This window comes from Mesocricetus auratus, unplaced genomic scaffold (assembly GCF_017639785.1).
Source record: "Mesocricetus auratus isolate SY011 unplaced genomic scaffold, BCM_Maur_2.0 Super-Scaffold_100004, whole genome shotgun sequence".
In the NCBI taxonomy this organism is placed as follows: Eukaryota; Metazoa; Chordata; class Mammalia; order Rodentia; family Cricetidae; genus Mesocricetus; species Mesocricetus auratus.
The window spans coordinates 78,660,971-78,686,642 of record NW_024429189.1 but is presented as its reverse complement, the minus strand read 5'-3'; the positions used below and the strand labels follow the sequence as shown (position 1 = coordinate 78,686,642).

General features: G+C 37.3%; 2 protein-coding genes across 2 annotated transcripts; both read left to right on the top strand.

Moving 5' to 3' along the window:
• Positions 1 to 9,541: 9,541 nt before the first annotated feature.
• LOC101831715 (olfactory receptor 4F3/4F16/4F29-like) lies at positions 9,542 to 10,477 on the top strand. Its single transcript, XM_005064791.1, has one exon. It carries the CDS (start codon positions 9,542 to 9,544, stop codon positions 10,475 to 10,477), a length of 936 nt encoding a protein of 311 aa, XP_005064848.1.
• A 13,905-nt stretch (positions 10,478 to 24,382) lies between these two features.
• LOC101831986 (olfactory receptor 4F6-like) lies at positions 24,383 to 25,451 on the top strand. The gene has a single exon (XM_005064792.2). It carries the CDS (start codon positions 24,383 to 24,385, stop codon positions 25,319 to 25,321), a length of 939 nt encoding a protein of 312 aa, XP_005064849.1. The 3' UTR covers positions 25,322 to 25,451.
• Positions 25,452 to 25,672: the final 221 nt, after the last annotated feature.

Sequence of the window (25,672 nt, the reverse complement as noted above, 5' to 3'; positions counted from 1 at the left end):
AAGTCTATGTATTTTCATATCAAGGGAACCAGACACCAATTAAAATGGATGTCCCAGGTGATCCAACACCTCAAAATGGCTCTGTTGCAGTTTCTTCAGTGTTCTGCATACAGAATAGAGTCAAGGTCACTGGCTGAGATGGGCAGACTCACAAAATATTCCAACCAATTCTTAGAAATTATCATGATTGTACTCAAGGCTCCCCCAAAGATTCCAACACCCGAAGACAATAGGAAGCAGTCTAGAGAAAGCAATGCTCATATTCCCGAAAGATGGGTTATGGATGTTTGTTATCATTTACAAATTGTTGGTTACAAGTTGTTGTTGGTCATAGAAAGAAATCTAAATAAAAGGGAAGGAAGGCAGTTATGTTACAGGTATGATATGAAAAAGGGTTAGATTCTTTAATCTACTTTAATCCCATAAGCAACTATTAATCTCAAAAAATTTTATGGGTGTAGACTTTTATACTGATACAAATTTAAGGTTATTTTTGTTATATTGGACATGTGTTTCTATTTTTGTTTAAGCTATTATACCTATGCAGCTCATTTAATTATGTAATATAAAGCCTTAGCCATGAAAGATATTTAGGATAATAAAGAAATATAGGTTAAGAGTCACTAGTAACTATCAAACTTTTAGTCATGTTTGATACATTTTCAAGGTCATACAGAGATGTAGTTAGATAGATTGTCTTCAAACTCTTCAAAGACTAACAGAATATGGAATTTAATATGTTTAATAACCTATGGCTTTTCATGACAGTGAGAAGTCTGTTCCTGACAGCATCAATTTTCTTCAAAAGAAGATGAATGGCATCAAAGAACCTCCACATGGAATTTGTTTTCTTTATGGCGAAAGCTAACCATTTGGGTAAAGAAACTGCCCTTGTCTCAATTGCTGATAGTATATTGTCCAAGTAGGACACAAAAGAAAGCAACTGCTAAACTCTGCCAAGACAAGGTAGGACGACAGTCTTTCAAAATTCCTTGCTGCTCAAAAATGTTTGTCATATATACTAGGCCTTATAAGGCAAATGTTGATGCCCCAAGATTGCAGAAGAACTTGGGTGACTGTCCAGGCAGCCAGATATCCCTGTTGTTAGGTAATATTACAGCCTTGTGGGGTCTTTGATGGAGTTAATGACTAAATAATTAGACTTAAGATTTCCTTAGTTATGATAAAGTAAATTAGGTATAAAACTTTAGACTTACAAAGATATTTTCTCAAATTTCCCCAAATATAAATGAACTGGATATTGTAACTGTAATTCTTACTTGATACCTGTTTTGTTATATATAGTTTTACTATATTAAAGTTAAAACCTTCCTTTTAAATTAGACAAAAGGGCGGATTCTATGGAATAACCCTTCTGTACACTTTGAATATGTGTTGCTCTCGTTAATAAAAGGTTGATTGGCTGATAGCTAGGCAGGGTTTTTGGGGCAGAGAGAATGCTGGGAAGAAGGAGGGTGGAGTCAGAGGAGTCATGAGACAGATGAGGAAGAAGCAACATGAGAACTTCGTGAATGAAGTATACAAGCCTCAGAGCAGCAAATAGATTAATAGAAATGGGTTAATTTAAGTTATAGGAGAAATTTAAAAACAAGTTTAAGCTATTGGCTGAGCATTCATAATTAATAATGTCTCTATGTTATTTGGGAGCATCTGCTGGGACACAGAGAAACTCCACCTACATCTACCTGAAGATATACCCATTGGTGCAATAGTGACACAAAAGCATGGAACCAACAAACCACTATTTGGTTGGATTTAAGAATTTGATGATACAGAACCCATATCTGACACTGCTAATTTTGATAAGAACCTAAGACTGCATAGGCGATAGACCCAATCTGCTAATATTCTGCTAATAATATGACTCTAAACAACATATTACTATACCCATAGATTAGTGCATCCTTCAATCCTCATCAATGGAACTTCTTCTTGCAGTAGAGCATAATTAACACAGAAACCCACAAACTGGATAACAAGCACAGGATGAGAGACTTTGGATCACTCATTCCTAAATGCGATGACTGTATTACTTCTCTCCGTTCAAGGCTCAGAGATCTATGCGGAAGAGGAGACAGAAATATCACAAGAGTCAAAGGTAGTGGATGACTTTAAGGCAACAGCATATTCCAGACACAGCATGGCTGTTGGGCAAATGAACTGACAGAGACTATAATGGAATGCATAGTATCTGCACAAGTTCAAAACAGAAAATGTCCTATTAGGAAGAAGTAGAAATGGGCATTAGTTTCCACCTCCAGGCAGATGTTGGAACAGGTAAAATCAGTTTCCTTCAGTGGAGTGACACTGAGTATATGACCCCAGAGAAGGGTACTTGCTCAAGAAATAGTTCTTCAACACGAAACATCCTCCATGGTTTTGTTGTTGTTTGCTTTGGGGTTTATTGAATATTTTTTGTTTTTGCTTTTTTTTAAGAGAGGGTATAAGTATAAGTTTTGGATGGTAAGTATGGGGGCATGGGAAGGAATTGGAGTTAGGGGAAGAATGTGACCAAAATATGTTGTATGAAAAGTACAACTGTGTTCATAGCAGCATTATCTGTAATAGCCAGAACCTGGAAGCAACCTAGATGACGTTCAGCTGAAGAATGGATAGAGAAAAATGTGGTACATTTACACAATGGAGTACTACTTAGCGGAAAAAATGGAATATTGAAATTTGCAGACAAATGAATGGAACTAGAAGAAACCATCCTAAGTGAGGTAACCCAGTCACAGAAAGACAAACATGGTATGCAATTCACTCATATATGGATATTAGACATAGAGAAATATTATCAGCCTTCAGAGAAGCCAGGAAACAAGGAGGACTGTAAAAGAGACATACCTGGTCCCCTGGTGAAGCACAAAAGATAAGAGCCCCTGAACAAATTGGTAGCATGGGGGAAGGGAGGAGAGAGGTAGGAGAAAGAGAAGGGGAGAAGAGGAAGGGGGAAGAGAACATGAGGAACCAGGAAGATTGAGTGGGCAGAGGAATAGAGGAGAACAAGAAAAGAGACACATCAATAGAGGGAGCCACTATAGGTTTAAAGAGAAATCTGGCACTAGGGAATTGTATAGAGATATACAAGGATGACCCCAACTAGGAATGTAAGCAATAGTGGAGAGGCTACCTTAAATGCCCTTTCCCGATAATGAGACTGATGACTACTTTATACCACAACCTAGAGCCTTCATCCAGTAGCTGATGGAAGCAGAAGCAGAGATCCACAGCCAAGCACTGAGACAAACTCCTGGAATCCAGCTTCAGAGAGGGTGGAGTGATGAACAAAGAGGACAAGATCACGTTGGGAAAACCCTCAGAAACAGCTGATCTGAGAAAGCAGAAACTCATGGACCCCAGTCTGACAGTTGGAGAACCAACACATAGGTCAAAACCAGACCTCCTCCCAATGAGGGTGTCAGCTAGGAGCACTGGGCAGTCTATGGTGCCTCTGGCAGTGGAACCAGGATGTATTCCTAGTGCACGAATGTACTCCAGGAGCCCATTTCCCATGGAGGGATACCCTCTTTGCCTAAACCATGGCCCAAATGACTTGACAGATTTTGATGATCCCTTATGGAAGGTCTCACTCCCTTGGGAGTGAATGGGGGATGGGATGGGGGAGGTGGGGGACATGGAGGGCATGGAAGGATGGGAGGGAGAGGTAACTGGGATTGATATGTGAAATAAGATCGTTTCTAATTTAAATAAAATTATATAAAATACCTTAAGAAAAGAAGCAAATTAAAATACAATTATGATATTACCAGTTATACCGCTCATGACCACAAACCTAAGGGAGTCTGTCTTACTTAGTTTTCCATTTATATGAGATTAAACAGCATGACCAAAGAAGGAAGAATTCATTTGAATTTATAGTTTCAAAGAAATAAGCATCCATGATGGCAAAGTAGAAGCATGGTGACTGGAACTAAGAACTTAAATCCTTTAAGCACAAAACAGACAGTGCACTGGGAATGCTGTGAGGCTTTGAACTCAGAGCCCATCATAATAACATACATCTACTAGGTAGGGTATACCTCCCAAAATTACCCAAACAGTGCCCCCAACTGGTGACCAAATAGTCAAACATTTGAGCATATGGGAGATATTCTTATTCAGATGACCATAGACTATATTCTACTGCAAAGATATTTGTATATTCATGTTTTTGTTCTTCTTTACACCATAGCTAGAAAATGGAATAAGCCATAGATTTCCTGATGAATAGATAATGAAAATGTTGTACATATACACAAAGAAATTATATTCAGCACCAAAACAATGAAATTATGATGTGGTGATATATTATTTATGATTTATTAAAGCTTGACTGAGGATTCAGAAAGCAAAGTCAGCCACAAGTCATAGAAGCCAGGTACACACCTTTAATCCCAGCAGCCAGAACCTAGGAGATGGGTGGTACACACCTTTAATCCTAGGACTCAGGATTAAGAGGTAGACAGATCTGTCTGAGTTCAAAGACACCCAGGGATACATGAGTTTGAATCAGTCTAAAAAGAGTACAGATCACACACCTTTAATCCCAGCACTAGAGGAATATAAAAGAGAGAAGCAGGGTCTTCAATATTCAGGAGTAAGTATTCATTCTCCAGCCACACTGAGGAGAGGCAGTAGGATCAGCCCATTCAGTCTGAGGTAGTGATGAGAACAAGTGGGCTGCTATTTTGCTTTTCTGTTCTTCATCTTGAAGTTTGAATCCTAATATAAATCTCTATCATGTTACAATATAAGGTTAAAATATTTTATAATTAGTATTTATTTTTGTAAAGAAAGAATTGTGTGGAGATGGAGTCAACTCTTAGGAGTTAGTTCTCTTCTTTCAAATGTTCATTTCAGGCATTGAACTAAGGTCCTCGGGCTTGATAGCAATTGCTTTTATCCATAGATTTGACTCATTGGTCCAGAATATTTGTAATTGATTGATTATTTATAGTTAATTTAAGAAAATATTTTCCTTGAAGTAAGGAATAATTGCAATGAGTAATTATCAATTATTGGATACAGGTAATTTAATGAGACCAAAACAATTCCACTTCTATTTCCCTCTTTCTCTGCAGTATCTGAGTTTCAGAGTTCTTTGACCACACTGACCAAAACAAATAATTCTCTAGAGAAAAATCCTTTATCCATGATCTTCTTCAAAGCTGCCATACTTTTTCAGTGTCCCTTGGTCAGTAGCCTCTCAAGGCATATGTAATTAGCTTCATATATTCCTAATGGAAGATTCCATGTGGCACTTTATGTGAGATGACACAGGGAAACCTGACTCTGACAAGATGCTGTTATCATTCAGGTAAAATAGACAGATGGAAATAAACTTAGCAGTACATAAGTTGGTCTTCACAGATGTTAGTTTGTGATTGGAATTGCTGAGGACTTGAGTTGCATCCTAAAGTGCTTGAGGAAGTCTAGATAAAAGTAGAGCACAGCCAGGAAAAGGAATTGAACAACACAGAAGAATTATTGTAACAAGAATCAATGGGGCTTTGAAATTGATTGGAAAGAGACCAAGAAGGGGTACATGGGGTGACTTGGAGTGAAGAAAGGAAAGGAATAAATGATGTAATTATATCATAATATCAAAAATAAAATAAAAACTGCCTATTAAAATATTAGAAAAACTAAACAACTGACTGCCTTTGAAATAGGATCACATTTTACATAGCAGAATATAAATAGTCCTAGAAAATGCCAAAAACTTTGTAATCTTTTGTATGAAACTTATGCATTAGTCAATTGTTCTGTGCTCAGAAATGATAAAACGAGATCTAAACTCCTACTAAATGACAAATAAGAAAAAATAGTTTGATAACACATACAAATAAAATGACAAGAATCATCCTTTCTGTTTATTTTTCAAGAGATAGGTATAAACTTACTATCTTTTGTAAAATAGAAGCAAATGTGTTAGATACTTTTTAAGTTGCAAAATGAAAATGTTTCTTGTATTCCTGAGTAGAAAATAACGTTTAACATGGAGAATACAAGACCAAATGCTGAAAGTAGTCTATCCTATGTAATGCCATTTTTTAACATGATGGGGACAATTTCAAACACAATAATATAGGAAGGGCCTGGAGTTAGATTTATTTTTCTCTTTATTCTGAAGAATGTAAATAGTGCTGATATTAGTCTCATTTCTAAACTGTAGGTAGAATGGCAAAGGGTTAAAAAGTTTTGCCAAGCAGGGATTGCAGAATATGAGAAAGAGAATCAATAATACAAAGTATTGCAAAAACTCTGTAGACAACTGTGGTCATTGTATTTTTTGACTTTTTAAAAATTGTCATTTATTTATTCTTTATCAATTTTTCAGTTTTAATAATTTTCTTTTTCCTTTAGTCTACTCTGTTGTTTCATAACTGTGCCTAGACTATCTCGTTAAACTATATAGACACATACAGAGGTTTTAAGTGATAACGAACACCTTTTAGCGAATATTTATTTGTCCATATTTAGTTTTTCTGATTCTAAGCTTTGGGATGAGGAGACAGGAAAAAAGATGTAGGATTGAACCTTATAAGTTGGTGTCTAATTTAGGAGTGTTTAATGAATTACATTTTTTCTGAGTAGTAAATATAGATCAATTGTTCTTTGAGAGCAAGTGAACTAAGTTTACATTTGAAATATTATTTATTGGTCAGACAATAAATATGGACATTATCATGTATTATTAAATAAGAGAGAGTTAATATATTTGCATCTGTATTTTTGGTGCTTGCTGCTAACTGACATTTACTTTTTAAATTAATGTATCTCAAGTGTTGGGCTCTATTAGGGACAAGTGAAAGGAACTGAAATGATAATATTTATTGAAGACTCACATTTGTATACTTACTTATTGAGTGTATGGCTATGGTATTTGTTTTAGCCTGACAGTTAAATATAAATAAATATTTTAGTTTGTTCAATAAATAATACCAACTATCAGATTTTAAAGTATTAAGCCTAGTATTAAACTATCAGTAGTTAAAGTATGGCACTATTCTTGGTTTTTGAAATCAAAAGCCCTATCCTGTCTACTATCCTATGTTAATTCTTTAAATAAAACAAAACCCTATGGTATAATGTGACAACTTATTTTGCAGTTATATAAACATGTAGTTACTGCTATGTGATGTTATCTTGCAGAGGATTCTGGTCATGTGGAATAACTTCAGGGCAGTGATTCCTGTTATTCCTAGTCCTTCTAGGGCTGATACTCTGTAAGAATGTGAGTTTGGATACTTAATTTTGTCGTGATATCAATTGCTAGAAAAATTTTTTGACACACTTGTGTTCCTGACATGATGCAAACTGGTAACTGATTGTTTCACAGAATGCAAATATGTATCTTCTGTTTGTGGAGTTAGTCTCATGTGCCGTTATCTCAATTAATGGATAGTACATTAATGCAAATGTTGTAAAGCAAGATTTCAAGGTGAGGGGAAAACATTCTATAAACCTAAAGGCTAAATACTTTCCAGACATGAGACAATAGAAGGGACTATATGTCAGAATAAGGTCTGCAGTCTTTGCCATGGATATCATCATGGACAATTAAAAACAGTGAGTAGTTTTTTTTTAATTTTGTAATTGAACTGATAGTATATTAGTCTTCAAATCAAAGTGTAAAGAACTTGGGGTTGAATTGTCTTTAGTGTTGGCTAATCTTTCATCTTATGAGGAACATCTTCGGTCTCACTTTGATTTGAAAGTAGAGGGATATTGAGTTCAGAAATATCTCAACATGACCATGTGACTGACGGCAGTTTCTCTGAATGATTACAATTTCAAATTACACAAGCAAAATAGGAAACCCATCCTCCTCCAGTTTTATGAAGGCGTAATTAACAAATAGATGATGCATATATTTATGGTGTACAGTGAGATGCTTATATATATGAATATATAAAATATAAAAACATAAATATATGTGCATGTTGTAAGATGATTAAGTCAAGTTAACTAGCATATTTTCCACCCATACTTATTTATAATATGAATGGTTATGGTCTACACTTACCAATTTTCATGTAGGCACTAATGTTTTTAACAGTCACCACACTGTGCCATGAATCTCCAGAAACTACCCATCCTGTCTAATTGTGTTTTTTCCCTATTTACAAATATCTTAAATTTCATCTTTCTATCCCATACTATTTTCCCATGGTTCACTGTTATACTTTCTGCTTCTATGAGTCTAGAATCTTTAGAGTTCATGCTGACTGAGACATTTTAGTACTTATCTTTCCCTGTCTCTTTAGTTCAGTTAGCACAATGACTTCTAGGCTTACTCATGTTTAAAGAAAACTAGGACTCCTTTTCTTTGAAGGGGGACAAAGAGTAGTCTATGTGTGTTGGAATGTGTGTATGTGTGTGTGTGTGTTATTCACACATCTGTCATTTAACATATCTTATTTACACATATTACTCTTTATTTGTGAATGTTACTTCTTCTGGATGTATATTCTTCAAATTAGAATTGCTATGTCACATAGTATTTCTAGATTTAAATTTAAAAAATTAATTTTATTATTTTTGTGTGTATGTGTGATTGTGATATATATGAGTATAGTTTATGTACACTCAACGTGTGTGTATGTGCATATATTCATGCACACACCCAGTAACACAGACCTGTCTACATTGGAGGCTGGAAGACAATGCCCTGGGTCCTGCTTTCTCATTCTCCACTTTATTCCTCTGAAACAGGGTTTCATGTTGAGCTTGGATCTAGTCTGGCAGTTCCCAAACTCAAGTGATCCTTTTATTTCTACATTTCACAACATTGTGGGTACAGTCACACATAGCCACAAATTAGGTTCTTGTTTGAATGCTGGAATCTGAGCACAGGTCCTCACAATTGCACAGCAAATGCTCTTACTAATCAAGCTATCTCTCTAGCCTGATATTTCCATTATTAGTCTTTTCTTTTCTTCTACCTTTTATTTCTCTACCTACATCCTCTATAGCCTCTTTATTATTTGTGGGGTTGAGGATCAAACATAGGGCCTCACTCTTCTGTAGTTTAAATTCATTGGGCTACAAATTCAGTCTGTATTTTTTATTTTTTGAAGTACCTCCAAGAATTTTTTGTCTTCTTGAATAAATATACTGATTTATACTCACAAGTCTTTTAAATCCAGAAAAACTTGTTATCTTTAATTTTTTTAAGTTTTTGATATAAAAATACAGTCACTTCATTTTCTTTTCTGTTCCTCCCCCAACACTTCCTATGTACCTTCTCTTGTTATCCTTGGAGACTGTGAAGTGATATTTTACTACAGTTTGAATCTATGATCCTCTGATTACTAGTGTTGCTCAGCACTTGTATATATGTGTGTGTGAGAGAGAGAGACACACACACACACACACACAGAGAGAGAGAGAGAGAGAGAGAGAGAGAGAGAGAGAGAGAGAGAGAGAGAGAGAGAGAGACTTTACATTAACACAGTTATAATGTATAGTTTTTCCCATTTTCTCCTTTAGGTTGCATTGCTAAGAAAATCCAATGGAAGGGATGAATCAATCTGTGGTGTCAGAATTTGTATTCCTGGGACTCACCAACTCATGGAGTATCCAACTATTGCTCTTTGTGTTCTCCTCCATCTTTTATGTAGCAAGCATGTTGGGAAACTGCCTCATCGTGTTTACTGTGGCATCTGACCCTCACTTGCACTCTCCTATGTACTTTCTGTTGGCCAACCTCTCCTTCATTGACTTAGGTGTTTCTTCTGTTACTTCTCCCAAGATGATTTATGACTTATTCAGAAAACACAAAGTCATCTCCTTCAGTGGTTGTATCACTCAGATATTCTTCATTCATGTCATTGGTGGTGTGGAGATGGTGCTTCTCATAGCCATGGCTTTTGACAGATATGTGGCTATATGTAAGCCTCTCCATTATTTGACCATTATGAGCCCAAGGATGTGCATCTTGTTTTTAGTGGCTGCCTGGGTGGTTGGTCTTATTCACTCTCTGGTTCAAATGGCTTTTGTAGTAGATTTACCCTTCTGTGGACCAAATGTGTTGGATAGCTTCTATTGTGACCTTCCTCGGTTTATCAAACTTGCCTGCATAGACACTTACCAACTGGAATTCATGGTCACAGCCAACAGTGGATTCATCTCTGTGGGCTCCTTCTTTATACTGATCATTTCCTACATTGTCATCATAACCACTGTACAAAAACACTCTTCAAGTGGTTCCTCTAAAGCCCTGTCCACACTTTCAGCTCATATCTCTGTGGTGGTCTTATTCTTTGGTCCTTTGATATTCTTCTATACCTGGCCGTCTCCTTCTATACATCTGGATAAGTTTCTGGCCATTTTTGATGCAGTTGTTACTCCTTTTCTTAACCCTGTGATCTATACATTCAGAAATCAAGAAATGAAAGTGGCAATGAAGAGAGTGTGCAGACAGATACTGAGTTTTAGGAAAACTTAAATAGATGTGCTGTGGACTGTTTTCAATGAATGTAGAAGCTTAATGTTCATCAAATGCAGAAAAATCTTTACATATATGTATACATATTTTATACACATATATAAATTATGTATATATCTACATCCCTCTATATATATATCTATATATTCACCTGCTCAGTTAGTATTAACAATCTGTCCTGAAAACAGAGAATTACATGGTTTTACAAAGCAAAGATTATAATAATCTTGAACTTACATTCCTAAGGAATGTTTCTTTGAAGTAATTGATGATTAAGGCTTTTAGAACAAGGAAACATTCTTTCTTCTTTTACGTTTATTTTATATTTTGAGAATTTCATAATGTATATTGCATTCAAATAATATCCACTCCTCTGTCTTCCTACTCCAACTCATCTCTGGCCCCTTAAATTTCTTCTCTAATTTATGTCTTCTTTAATTATATATATATATATATACATTTATTAAAACAATAATATATAAAATGCTGAATGCATTTAATGCTATTCATATGTATATGTGCATAGGGATGATATAATCATCGTAGGATTGGATAACCTCTCAAACTATACATTGTCTCATATGTAGGTGTTTCTGGATGTATATACTGGTGTGCTTATAAAGAGTCTACTGAGCCATTTGCCTGTCTCTTGTAGTTTGCACAGTACCTGTTTGCAGGTTTTCTGCTGTAGAAAGGGATTTAAATCAGGAGAGCACACACAGGGGTATAATGGATACATATTTTGTGTAGAAGATCTGAGGGCCATTTTGGAATACCAACAAGAAACTGTGCAATCATGATTTTTCTGTCACATTAGCATTGTTCTATTCAAACACATTCAGCAGTCTGTATTCATTTTTATTTCCTATTTCTTTCTTTCTTTCTTTCTTTGTTTTTTTTGAGACAGGGTTTCTCTGTGTTGTTTTGGAGGCTGTCCTGGAACTCACTCTGTAGACCAGGCTGGCCTCGAACTCACAGAGATCCACCTGCCTCTGCCATCCCGAGTGATGGGATTAAAGGCGAGAGCCACCAACACCCAGCTCTGATTTCTTTTTTCTTAGTACATTTCCACATTAAAATTAAACTCAAGAAAAACAGTGTGTGATATTTGAAAGGAGGGATTGTAGCAACGCATGTGTTCACTTTGTGGATTGATGGACAGTAGGTACTAAGTTGCTGCATCTGTTGCTACCAGTACTCTGTGATATGGGAGTAAAACCATCCTTGAAGATGTTCTGCCCTTTTATGGAACTCACAATCCAGTTCCTCCAGGTCACAGTCGTTTGCAGGTTTATCATCACTGTTATGAAAGTCACAAGGCGAGCACTCACAGTCCAGTTCCTCTGTGTCCCACTCATTTGCAGGTACATTGCCACAAATCTGGTGCACTGAGACAGGCAGTGTAGTTTCATCCTTGCTCTTCACTACAGGACAGTTTCATTTCCATTATGCTGGTTCACTGGCTTGAGGTGCAGGATGAGGTTAATTAGGATCAGATCTACCTATGCTGCTGAATGACTTCCTTGTTCACATAAGTGATCACTTATTGTGTATCCTTATGTTGGTTGTACTTTACTGAGAAACCTGTGAGTGATTGGTGCCACACCTATTATTTGTGCATTAAGAGATTATTTTATTAATTTCTATTATATTCAAATAATATTGCATCTATCCATAGAATACTTTTATAGCAGATGAAAAGCAATCATGAGTTCACAACACATGGAACTAAGTTTGTTCCTTATAAGCCAGTGACTTGAAAATTTGGAATAGATTGGTAGGTAGAGGTACAGTGCTTTTGGGGAGCACACCAATTGGGCTAATGGATGCCCCTCCAGTGTGGTAGCTACAGAAGTAGCTGTGCCACTCTTGTTAACAACTCCCAGTTGGTCAACCTGTTCTGTAGCTATGCATTTTACTTGTGGTTGTTCATGTCTTTATTCTTCTTTTAGCTCTGTTGTCCTTAGTATGATAAGAACTCACCATTGTAGCCATCTCTGAGTCTTTTATTATCTTTTATTTGTTTTCATAACCCTGCTCAAACTCTGAATATCTTTCCTTTCATAATTTTTTCTATAACCAGAATGTGATGTATCTTGCTTCCTGAACCTTTAATCATTCTCTGTAACATCTGTGAAACAATGAAAAGATAGAAGAATCATATTAATTTACAAAGGCAAATACATATAAATGCAAAACACAAGGAAAATCTGAAAGAACATACACTGCATGATGGTTATCCCAAGAGGAGTGGGTAGGGTCTTGATTTGACTTATTATAATTTTGTCCTTAAGATGAAAATGGATCCATGCACACTCAGTGTAATTAGAAGTAAAAAAATACTCAAAACATCAGTGAGTCATCTTTATCACCACTGAATCATTACCTGGTAGTTTAAGATTGAATTTGAGTGCTTAAATTATCATTTTCACATATTTAAATTTAATAATTAAACAATAATTTATTTTGCATCCTGGTCATATTTTCACACCCTCAACTCCTCTCATTCCTCCCCATCCACCACATTCCTGCCTCCCAATCCACTCCTCTATTTCTGTTTAGGAAAGGGCAGATCTCCTATGAATATCGAAAAATACGGCATATCAAGTTGCAGTAAGACTAAGCACCTCCCCATGTATTAAGGGTGGGTAAGGTGACTCAGTTTAAGAAGTAGGGTTCCACAAAGACAGCTGACTGGACAAGGGGGAGCTCTTGAACCCCAGACTGATGGCTGAGAGGCCAACAGAGGACTGATCCAGACTCCATTAATGTAGTGTCAGTGAGAAGAAGTCAGAAATCTCTGGGCTTTGGGTAGTAGTAGATCAGTGTTTACCATGGCGTACGAATGAACTTTGGGAGCCCCTTCCACACAGAGGGATGCTCTCTCAGCCAGGACACATGGGAAAGGGCCTAGGTCCTGCCCTGGATGAAATGACAGACTCTGGAGATCCCCCCCAAGGAGGGCCTCACCCTCCCGGGGGAATGATATGGGGATTGGGTCCGGGGCTGGAGGCGGGCTAGTGGAGGGACAAGGGAGGAGGGGTGGGAGAGGGAGCTGGGATTGACATGTGAAGCATTCATGTCTCTAATTTAAATAAAAACATATATTGAAGGAAAAAAATAAGTGGGTTTCCAAAGGCCAGTAAAGAGTTGGAGACAGATCCTGCTACTGTTGTTAGGAGTCCCACAAGAGAACCAAGTCATACAACCATAACCTATATGCAGAGTGCCTAGGTCACTTTCGTGCAGGCTCCCTGGTTGTCTGTTGAGTCTCTGTGAGTCCCTATGAATCCAGGTTACGTGATTCTGTGAGTTTTCTAGTGGTGTCCTTGATCCCTCTGGCTCCTACAATCCTTCCTCCCCTCTTCTGCAGGATTCCCCGAGCTGTGCCTAATAGCTGGCAGTGGGGCTCGGCATGTTTTCACCAGTTGCTAGATAAAGCCTCTCTGATGACTGTTAGGCTAAGACCAATCTATTTGTAAAGCAGAATATTGTTAGGTATCACATTGACATTTTCCCCTTCCAGTCATGTTTAGTTCTGTCCTAGGTTGCTGGGTCATCTAGCCTGTGGGACCTAGTGCTCCAGGCAGTGTCAACGGGCAAGTGGGGATGGGAGCATCAGGTAAGGGATGGAGGGGGAGAATACTGAGACTACTGGAAAGGGGGAGCATTTCATGGTCAAGTAAAAGCCTGGTGCAAAAATTCTTCCAAGAATCTACAAGGGTGACCCCAGCTAAGATCCCTAGCAAGAGTAGAAACTAGAGTGAACTGGGCATCTCCGGTGACTAGGTGAGACTTCAAGTGGAGGGAGTGGGAAACCATCCCAGCCACATAACTTCTGACCTGCAGTCTGTCCTACTTACGGGATGTGCTGGGTTGAGAGTGACCTAAAGATTGAGGGAGTGGCCTGGAGAGTAAAGCCCACTCTGACACTGCCTAAAGTTAGTTGCTTTAGTACATTTCATACTTTGTCTTTTTTTTCTGTTCAAATAAAACACGTGATGTAATTATTTGCATTTTGTGAGGTTCAGGTAAGTTAGGGTTAAGAACTATTTCTGTGCTGCACTATCAAAAGGTCGTATCATCAAGCATATTCTATTAGTTTTTGGAGGAATTTGAAAGTGGAATTGTAGGTGCTAGATATGGATGAGTTTAGGGGAGGTTCTCGCAGAAGTCAGGTGTTTTTTGTCAGTTTTTCTAACATTCGGAGGGTCTCTCTTGGGAAGCAGTTTCAGTCCCAAAGCAGCTAGGAATTCACTTAGTTTTTTAAAATGAAATAAAATACAGAGTTGCCAACTCTCATGATTGCATACCATATTTAAATATGATATCTACAATATTCCATCAAGCTTATATATTATGAATTTAGTCTTTCATAGTTTCTAATGTTTGGCATAATGTTCAAACACACTAAATACATAATGAATACCTCTCCTTAAGTCACACAAATCTCTTGATGACTTGATCTCTTAACTTTTCTTTAGTTTTGAAACTTTCACACATATATAAAATGGGATATGATCATATATACTCCCTTATTCCCTTTCAACTCCTCTCATGCTCCTCAAATGTCTCCAAACAGTTTCTTTTGTTTTAAATAACCCACTAATTCCAGTCATTATTGCCAATCTGTATATGGGTGTGGGATTAGCTACTGGATATATTTATTTCTTGATGACAGAATAGACGTTATATCTGAGGAAATATTCCCCAAAAGTGAAAACTTTTAAATTGATTAGAATCCATCAGTAAACATGCTTATGTTGTTCAAGTGCTGCCAAATAAAACTAGAATGAATCTGTCAATCATCAACCTGACAGGCTGGAGAGACAGCTCACTTCAGACTGAGTACTGCTTTTACAGAGAACCTAATTTCAGTTCACATCAGGGAGGCTTAAACCTACCTTTACCTCCATCTTCAAGGGATCAGATCTGCTCTTCTGGACTCCTACATAGGAATCTGCACTCACATGTGTACTTATGCTCTCTCTCTCTCTCTCTCTCTCTCTCTCTCTCTCTCTCTCTCTCTCTCTCTCTGTGTCTCTCTCTGTCTCTCTTTCTCTCACCCACACACTGATTAATATTAACAAATCTTTTAAAGAAAATCAATACATCTGTAAGTCCTCTATTGTCTTTTTTAAATGATATTTGTTTTTATTTTATTTGTAGGATGTTTTGCAAATCTGTGTGCATCTCATGCATGCAAGGCTGACAGGGGACAGAAGAAGACGTCTGTTTCCCTAGAATTGGAGTGACTGACGGTTGTGAGCCAGCATGTGGGTGCTGGTAATCAGATCCAGGTCTTCTGGAATGGCAGTCAGTGCTCTCAACTACTGAACTATCTCTCTACCTCTACTATATTTTCTTCTATTCACTTGTTTCAGGAATGGGTCTGAGGGTGGTTGGTGGGCAATTCACTTTCACCATTTCAACTCAAAACAAGAGACCAAGTTTGCTGGGTGTCTGCATTTAGATTCCAGAATGAGTCACACTTAGTTTTTTTGCAAGCTTCTCCATCAAGTGGGGCTACATCTCCATTATCAGGATCCAGTTTATGATGGTTACAATTCTATTTTTAATTTTGGCAAGTGTCATTTTGAGAAGAAATGTTAAAATATTTTGGAGAAGAGAAATCTGAGCTTTTGTTTACATTGAAATGGCCAGTTGAGCAAGATACAACAGCAACTATGTTTGGAGGCATAAAGATGGTAGGCCAATGTCAGAAAAAAATGCATTTTAGAAGCTGGGAAATTTGTCTGACACTTCTTTTGATTAGAAACCATTGAAGTCTGTCATTCAGTGGCTTATGGAAGAAGAGGCAGACTCCCACGGCTAAGCACTGAGCTGAACTCAAGAAAGCCAGTAACAGAGAGGGAGGACTGATGACCAAAGGGATTAAGACTGGGCTGGTTTAACCCCCAGAAACAGCTGACCTGACAAGGGTTAGCTCTTGAATACCAGACTGATGCCTGGGAATCCAGCATGGGAATGATCAAGACCCCCTGAATGTGGGTGTCAGTGAAGAGGCCTAGGTAATCTATTGAGCCTTGGGTAGTAGATCAGTATTTATCCTGGGTATACAAATGGACTTTGGACTCCCATCCAACAATGAAAGATGCACTCTCACCCTGAATTCTTGGGGGGAGGGTCTAGGCCCTGCCCTGGATGAAATGACAGAATATGGACACCCCCATGGTGGGCCTCACCCTCCCTGGGGAAATGAGGGGATGTTGGGGAGGTTGGGGGAGGGCACGGGAGGAGGGGAGGGAAAGGGAGAAGGACCTGGAATTGACATGTGAAGCAACCTTGTTTCTAATTTAAATTTAAATTAAAAAGAAACCATTTAATTCTGTTGCAAAAGTAAAAAAAAAACTGACTCTCTCTGTGTAGTGTCGTACATGTGTGTGAGTATACAGTGACTGTACATGTGTGTTTATCTGCATGTGGAGGCTAGAAATTGATACTGTGTGTCTTTCTCAATTTCTCTGCACCTTCTTATTTTGAGACATGACATTGTGCTTGTCTATTTACATAGGTGCTGGACATCTAAACACAAGCCTTCCTGCTTGCAGAATAAGTCCTCTTTGGTCCTTCTTTTGGAAATGATCAGTTCCTAGGGGTTTAATGTGATATCTCACCTTTTGTAACAATGGATATATTATACTCCATGCAAAGTAGAACAAATGATGGGAGGGTAGGAGAGAGGACTAGGTGGGAAAAGAGATAGTTACCATTTATAGAGTTTGAGAAAGTCATATTGAAACCTACTGTTTTATACCAGAGAAGAACACACCAATTATTTGTTTGAATGACAAACGTCCATTCCTGAAAACATACATACAAGCCACATTATATGGACTCAATGAGTTATATTTAGAATTGTGTATATATCAACAAAAACAGTTTAATTAGAGTTACCTACCTGGATGATCAATGCTTTTTCTGGAAGCCACAGGTCATTAAACAAAATTCCCAGTACCAGTTGTAAAGTTTCTGTCTTCAAGAAGTTGGCAAAAGGGTCCTAGAAATTCCAGAACAACACAGGTTATTGTTATTGTTTTTGGTTTCCCAGCACAACTTGATATTAGACACTATTGATAAAGATACTGGATACTTTGGTCATAGGATATGGAGTAATGAAATTGATGCTCTCCTGGAAGTACAATGATGGCATGGATGTTATTGAATATATCAAATCACAGTTTTATTTTATTTAAATCCTACTCCACAAGACAGAACTCACACCTATCACTCTTACCTGGGCTCAATTCCATGACTGAGTAGGTCATCAGACCCAGGGTAGAATAATAATCACTATGTTGTTAAGTGAATGTCACATAAAACTATTGTCTAAATACATATCTTTACACCAGAGGTTGGTGAAGCCCTTAATCCTGTCAATGAATCTTCTTTATATGATAGAAGGTGCTTAATACAAAAACCAATAACTTGCCAACACACATAGAATATGATATGATCAAGTGCTCAAACATAAATAGGATATCTGTATTATTCCCATCCTCTTCAAGAATCAGGTAAATCACAGAAATGGAGGTGAGAAGATTGTAAGCAAAAGATTGTGTTGAACCATTGTAAAATAGGGTTTTCTTGACTCAAGCTCACAGAAGTTGTGACTACAAGCATTATATCTAATGCCAATCCAGTCACAATTCAAATATAGGAGGGAACAGATTCACAAGATATTGTATCTTGCTCGGAAACCATTGGTACTTCATGACTGCTGAGGGAGAAGGTGGTCAGTTTTTTTAAGGGTGCAGCCATGAGTACATTACTCATGTTCCAGTGGATGCCTATGCTCATGTACTTATCCACAACCCTAACTGGACTCAGTGGTTAAGAACAAAGAATACAAAAGTTAAGAGAGCTATGTGGTAGTGGGGATCTTGGAAGAGTTGGAAGGGAAGGAACTGGGGGTGTATTTGATAGAATTTCATTATAAACATATATGAAATTCTCAAAGTAAAGATAAAAATAATAAAACAAACTATATTGATATTCTACTTCATTCAGTCTGAATGGCAGCCATTAAGAAAAAGGCAGAAGGATATGTTCAGGGTGGTACAGCTAGGGCGATAGTGGCACAAAGCTTATAGAAGTAACCAACCAATAACTGATTTGACCTAAGGCCCATTCCGTAAGATGGAATCCATTCCCAATATTGCTTGGGTCACTAAGAACCAGACTAGATAATCCAGGGCCCTAGGATAAAGCCAAATAGTACTTGTTTAAACAACAACGACAAAAACGTAGTGATAAAAATGGCTCCTAATGACATTCAGTGCCTTACTCAGCCATCATCAAAGAAGCTTCCTCTGCAGCAGATGAGAACAAATACAGAGATCCATAGACATTATGCAGAAAGTGAGAGACCTTGGAACACTCCACACTAAATGAAACATCTCCATTGAATTCCTCCCCTTAGGGCTCAGGGAATACCGTGGAAGAGGAGGCACAAAGAGCATAGGAGCCAGAGGGCAGTCCACTAAGCCACCCCATCTGGTACCAGACATCGAAGACCAGAGACCTCAGTGAACTCTGCTCTTGAATCCAAGGAAATCTTGAGATGTTGTAAGTCATGGCCCTGTGCCAGACAGGTACCCCAGCTGTAACCTTAGTGGCTATGGCTCCTAGGAGTTTGCGTCTGCTTGTGTGTAATGTTCCGATATAAGTGCAAAATAAAATATATACTCAAAATCAACTTGCTGAGTCTGTCATCATTCCTCCCGGGCTAAAACCCGGTAAGTGCTGGTGACAATAGGTTACAAAAGGACAAGAGCACACAGTTTTGCAGGTAAGAAATCAGAGGGTATTCTGCGTGGAGCTGGGGAAAGTAGGGTATGAATATGATCAAAATACATGGAACAAAATGCTCAAAGAATTAATAAAAATTAGGGAAAAAAACCCTGAAAATAAATATCCAGTCCTGACCAGGTATACTTATGAACTGCTGGTGCAAGGCATAAACTCATCCAGACCCTATGGAAGATTTCTTCTTATATTTTTTTGAAAACACTGAAAAGAGATTAGCTGTAAGACTCAGCTAGACCACTCTTGTGTGCTTACCTGGAAGGCTGAGATAATATATAATAGAGATACTTCCACATCAGTGTTTGGTAAAGCATTGTTTACAGTAGCCAGGTCGTAAAACAAACCTAGGCATCCCACAAAAGTATGAATGAATAAGGGAAGTACTGAATCTCACAATGAAATTTTTTCACTCATAAAAAAGAACAAAGTTGCTGGGCATTGGTGGCATACACCTTTAATCCCAGCTCTTGGGAGGCAGAGGCAGGCGGATCTCTGTGAGTTTGAGGCCAGCCTGCTCTACAAAGTGAGTTCCAGGACAGCCTCCAAAACAATAGAGAGAAACCCTGTTTTAAAAAACCAAAGGCGAAAAAAAAACCCCAAAAAAGCAAAGTTAAGTCATTGGCAGGAAAATAGATATAACTGGAGGTAATCATATTAAATGAGTTTAAGTCATGAAGACAAATATCTGTTTTTTTATATTTGTGGTTACTGGATTTGTAAAATTATGCTCATATACATCATGACACAAAACCATCTAAGGGAATAAAGAGAAATAATTGTAGAGGGAGCAGTGAGGAAAGGGGATAGTGGGGGAGGGGGGAGTGTACAGGGGTGAACATGCTAAAGGTATGATATATAACTTATAAAGAATATAAACATACAGTAAAAAGGAAAACAGCAACACACATACAATGCTGAACACAGCATACTCTTTTCAATCATTATGCTGTTATTTCTTCTTAGAATTAATCATCACTTCCCTCACTCCTAGCTAAAAATGTCATGTCTTTATTAAAGTGATGGTTGGAGCCCAGTCTCCACTGTTGAATGCCATGCTCACTCTAAATGCATGGGGGAGGGACCTGGACCTGCCCCAACCTATTGTGCTAGACTATGTTGACTCCTCATGGGTGCCCTCACCTATGAGGAGGAGTGAGTTGGGGGTGGGCTAAGGGGGAGGTGAATGGGGTGAGAGGAGGGGTAGGAGGGAGAACTGTTGTTGGAATATAAAATGAAATAAAAAGTAAAAAAATGAAAATAAATAAATAAAAACCATGACCCCCCTTCCCCGCAAAGTGATGGTTCCTGTAGGAAGTGTGCCTAGACGCTTAGATGTAGACTTACACATTCTTCTTCTCTGTTCTCCTCTTCTGCACTATTCATACCTTTAAGAACACTGTTATCCAGAATAGACTAAAATGCCGTGCTTGCAAATTTTTGGGGGCCTTGAAGGTTCATGAACTTGGAGAACAAGTGGAGTTAATAAGTATTTACTTTCAAGGAATTTACAATCTGGCAGCCTTTACCAAGATAACTTCTGGCATGATTATGGAGATTATAGAATTGTAGATAGTTTGTAATGCAAAAGAAACTAAACTGTTTTTGGATTGTTTTGGATTGTATATGCTCATTGAATTATATAGTGAGATTTATATGATTTTTAATATTTTTACTTTTAAGCACTCTACCTCATTTTGAGTCTTCAGTGATCAAGTTCGAATTGACAAATAAAAACAGCAAAGGTGATAGTCTAAGACCTGGCTGTTTCAGTTTTATTTCCTCTCTAATGACTCATTAGATTTTCATTTGTCACTTTCACTAAAAAAAATTGGATTCCAATGACAATTCCCTGGGTTACATGAGCAATGTTTGCAAATCTAGGCTTTCCATCAATACCTGGTCATTAGTCTCCACTCTCTTAATTAATGTCCCGTTTTATTCACTCTGCTTTTTTCTAGAATAGCAATTGTCAATGCCAAAACTCAGTTATTAGGGAATTCTCTGACTGGAAGATACTGCCTTTAAGAAACAGGTAGGTGAAAAATGGAAAGGGAACATGACATCAAAAAAATGGACAAGTCTCTCAATTTAATTTCAGAAAACCAGCCTAGTGGCAGAATATAATCTCTGTCTCTCTCTCTCTCTCTCTCTCTCTCTCTCTCTCTCTCTCTCTCTCTCTCTCTCTCTCTCTACATATATATATATATATGTTAATAACACACTGTAAATTATGGAGAAAGCCAAATAACAGACATTGAATTTTGCCTTGTAGTAAAAAAATATGCCTTTATTTAAGAACAATCTGAAGCCTTCAGCATAGGTGAGGATTTTTTGAGGCTGAAGTACGATCTAGTAAAGGTTTTGGTTATTAACCACTTCATAAATCAAAGTAAGAACATAACATATAGAAGCTGAAAGTCAGGACTACTTGTGATGATTTATTTTCATGCTGCTCACAGGAAAGTTAAGTAGAAATAATTGATAGATTTCAGTTCTCTGTGACCTTTATTGAAACAAATCCAAATGATAGACACATAAATTAGAAGTACAATAATTGTAGGCATTTTAAGTTCTCTCCTGCATGTCTAATTTTGGAACCCTATAATTACAAATATAAAAATTGGTAAAAGAGTACTCAATGGGAAAATCAAGACTTTGTTATGAATGTTTATTGAGCTTTCAGTTGTTTTCTGTTTCTTTCTAATTTGGATTATCACACAAAAACTACATTAGACAGGATCGAGGGAAAAATACAAATGCAGAAACAGGGACATAGAGATTGACATTATGAAAAATATGAGGGAATGGGTAACAATTTGACTGCATAATTCTTGAGACAGATAACCTAAAAAGGAAGGAAAGCTGGCAAAAAACCAGAATGTTTCATATCATCTGTACACTTTTTGTTTGTGGAAAAACAGACATGGTCACATGTTAAACATTTGGCCTTATAGTTCTTCTAAGGGCAGAGGAATATGCACTATTAAAATGATGGGGAACACAAATGGCCTCAAAAGATTAAAATTGTATTCCTAAATACTATTTTTTAGTAAAAATTAGATATCTCCTTGGTGTGCATGGGGACAGCAATCTGACTTTTCTGATTTATAACTGAGGCAACCAATTCCTTTATTTTCTTTAAGTATGAACTTCAAGTAGGCAAGAATCTGTTCTAGGAGACTAAGTCCAGGCAAATCCACAATATAGGATGATTTTTAGAAAGGAAACGTTAGAGAGTCATGGTTTCTGACATTCATGGTTTTTAAGTAACAAAATAAAGAAAAGAAGACAGGATTATAACGGATAGATGTACTGGAAGACAAAAATAATCAAAATATTCTTTCAGAATAAGCTCAGGTTACTCAGAACAAAAGGTGCTCTGAGATCTCTGAGCACTCCAGGGCCAACTCTCGTCTCGAGACTCAGAAGACACAAGTCATGTCATTTCAGTATCTTCCAATATATTCAGTACTTTGCCTTCCTTCTTTCCTTTTTAGGTTATCAGTCTCAATTGTCATTTTTTGGTCTCTCTATTTAATTCCTTTCATAACTGTTGGAAAATGTTAGGCTTAATATACTTTCCTAACATGGAAATTCCAGTTGCCCAAACACTCGCTGCTCTTTCCAGAAAGTATTCATAAAAGAGAATTTACAATAGCCATGAAATACATAGTAGTTTTTACTCTCTGAAACCTTGGAGACATTGTTATATTATTTTTGATGAATAGAAAAGTTGTTTTGACAGGTGAATTTTAATGCTTAGAAAAACCACCTGATTTTCTTATTGTTTTAGCATTTTGATTTTTTAGTTGATAATTTTGCCCTTTTTTATAGACAAGCCTGTGTGATTCCATTTAGATATGGGATTTTGAAGTATTCTGATAGCATGCCTTTATAATGGCCTATCAAGGCTTAAAAGACATTTGTCCACATTGCCTCTTAGACCTCATCTACATTACCCTCATTTCCCATACATTTAGCCTCTTTTACCTCTGTTTGGTTCTTTGGACATTGCTGTAAAATTCACACCTTAGGGTTCTTGCTTTTGCTGTTGGGACTACATGAAATAGTATCTCCACAAATAGCTCAATGATTTGTTCACTGTTCATTCATTTTTCTCATGTTTCTTCTCATTTGAGTGATGAGCAAGAACTGTGTCATGAGTCCTACTTTAGAATCACATTCCTAATCCTGTCCTGGTGCTCCTTGCTTAAGTGTCCTACAGAATGAAACCATCATGTGAAATCTGGTCTCTTTTTTTTTTTTTTTTTTGGTTTTTACGAGACAGGGTTTCTCTGTATTGTTTCGGGGGCTATCGGTCCAGCCTGGCCTCGAACGCACAAAGATCCGCCTGCCTCTGCCTCCCGAGTGCTGGGATTAAAGTCGTGCGCCACCACCGCCCGGCCCTGAAATCTGGTCTCTTAATTTAAATGTCTATTTTTAATTTTATACTAATAACTGTAAACATACATTTTGCTTTTATCTCTACTTGCTAATATATAAAATGTTTCTTGGTACACAATGAATGGATCAATTCATAGATATGATTTCTCTCAACCAAATCATTAATTTGCTCAAAAATCATTCTTTTTAAAATAATCAGTATTATTTAGACAGAGTATCAGATATAAAATGTGTGAATATATGCTCATGTGGAGGATGTGACAGAAGAGGTGCTATTTAATTTCAATGTAATAATGAATGATATCTCTGAAATTATAATACAGAGACAGGGTGTTTAACATTGAATACACTAACTCAGCAAATCAATATAAAATACTCTTGCTTTTGTGTTTGATCAGGTGCAACATGTATACCAGTCAATGGGAATTCTTACAATTTCATGTGTTAGAGATCTCTGCAGCAGCTCTTCTTTTCAGTAATGCTTTGATTGCCATTTGTAACAAGAGCAGTAGTGGCCAACAGAATGCAATTCAATTTTTGTGAAACGCTCAGGTAATATTTGCCATCCATGGTTAATATACCTTTTCACAGTGATTATGAATACACTATTAATCTTAACATTTTCCTATTTTTCCTTTAGGTAACAATGAAGTGAACCCCTGAATTGGGCCCATGATGAGAGCAAACCAATCTACAGTGTCTGAATTTGTGCTACTGGGGCTCTCAAACTCCTGGGAGATCCAGATTTTTCTTTTTTTCTTTTTCTGTTTGTTCTATGTGTCCAGTTTGACAGGAAACTTCATCATAGTTGTCACTGTCACTTCTGACCCCTACTTGCATTCACCCATGTATTTTCTACTGGCAAATCTCTCTGTTATTGATCTTATATTTTGTTCCATTGCAGCACCCAAAATGATTTGTGATCTTTTTAGAAAGCAGAAAGTCATCTCTTTTGGAGGCTGTATCAGTCAGATCTTTTTTAGTCATGCTGTTGGGGGTACTGAGATGGTGTTACTCATAGCCATGGCCTTTGACAGGTATGTGGCCATATGCAAACCTCTCCACTATCTGACCATCATGAGCCCACGGATATGCTTGCTAATATTAGTGGCTGCTTGGATCATTGGCCTCATTCATTCATCAGCCCAGTTGCCTTTTGTTATAAACTTGCCCTTTTGTGGTCCTAACATATTGGACAGCTTTTACTGTGACATACCACGACTTCTCAAACTTGCATGCACAGATACTTATAAATTTGAGTTCATGGTCACTGCCAACAGTGGGTTCATTTCCTTGGTTGCATTCTTTTTACTCATCATCTCCTATATCTTCCTCCTCATCACTGTCCAGAAGCACTCCTTAGGACATTCAACTAAGGCCCTTTCTACTCTGTTGGCTCATATCATGGTAGTAGTTTTGTTTTTTGGCCCATTGATTTTTTTCTATGTATGGCCTGCTCCTTCAACACATGTAGATAAATTTCTAGCTATATTTGATGCAGTTTTGACTCCTTTTCTAAATCCAGTTATCTATACATTCAGGAACAGAGAGATGAAGATAGCAATCAGGAAAGGGTTTTGTCAGTTCCTGGGTTTTAGAAAATCAATATAGATGTCCTGCTTGTGATATAAAGTTCCCAAGTGAGGACTGTTCCTAACAGCCAGTCTCCCTAAAGGGCTTTGTGTTAGAAATTCTTTGAGTACATTCAGATAATCACCACCTGTTGTATCAGTCTATTTGTTTCCACTGAATAATGGATGCCTCTTTCCTTGAAGAGAAAGAAGGTATTCCAGAAAACATATGGAAATCAAATGTCTTGTTAACTCTTCTTAATTCTCAAACTGTGCCAATGATTGCTTTTACATGTGTTTATGAAAAAAGTAGTTTTGGTTCTGACATTAACTTTACAAATTTCAAGCTGTTCTACCCTTGACATGTTCTTTTCTTAATGCAAAGATATTT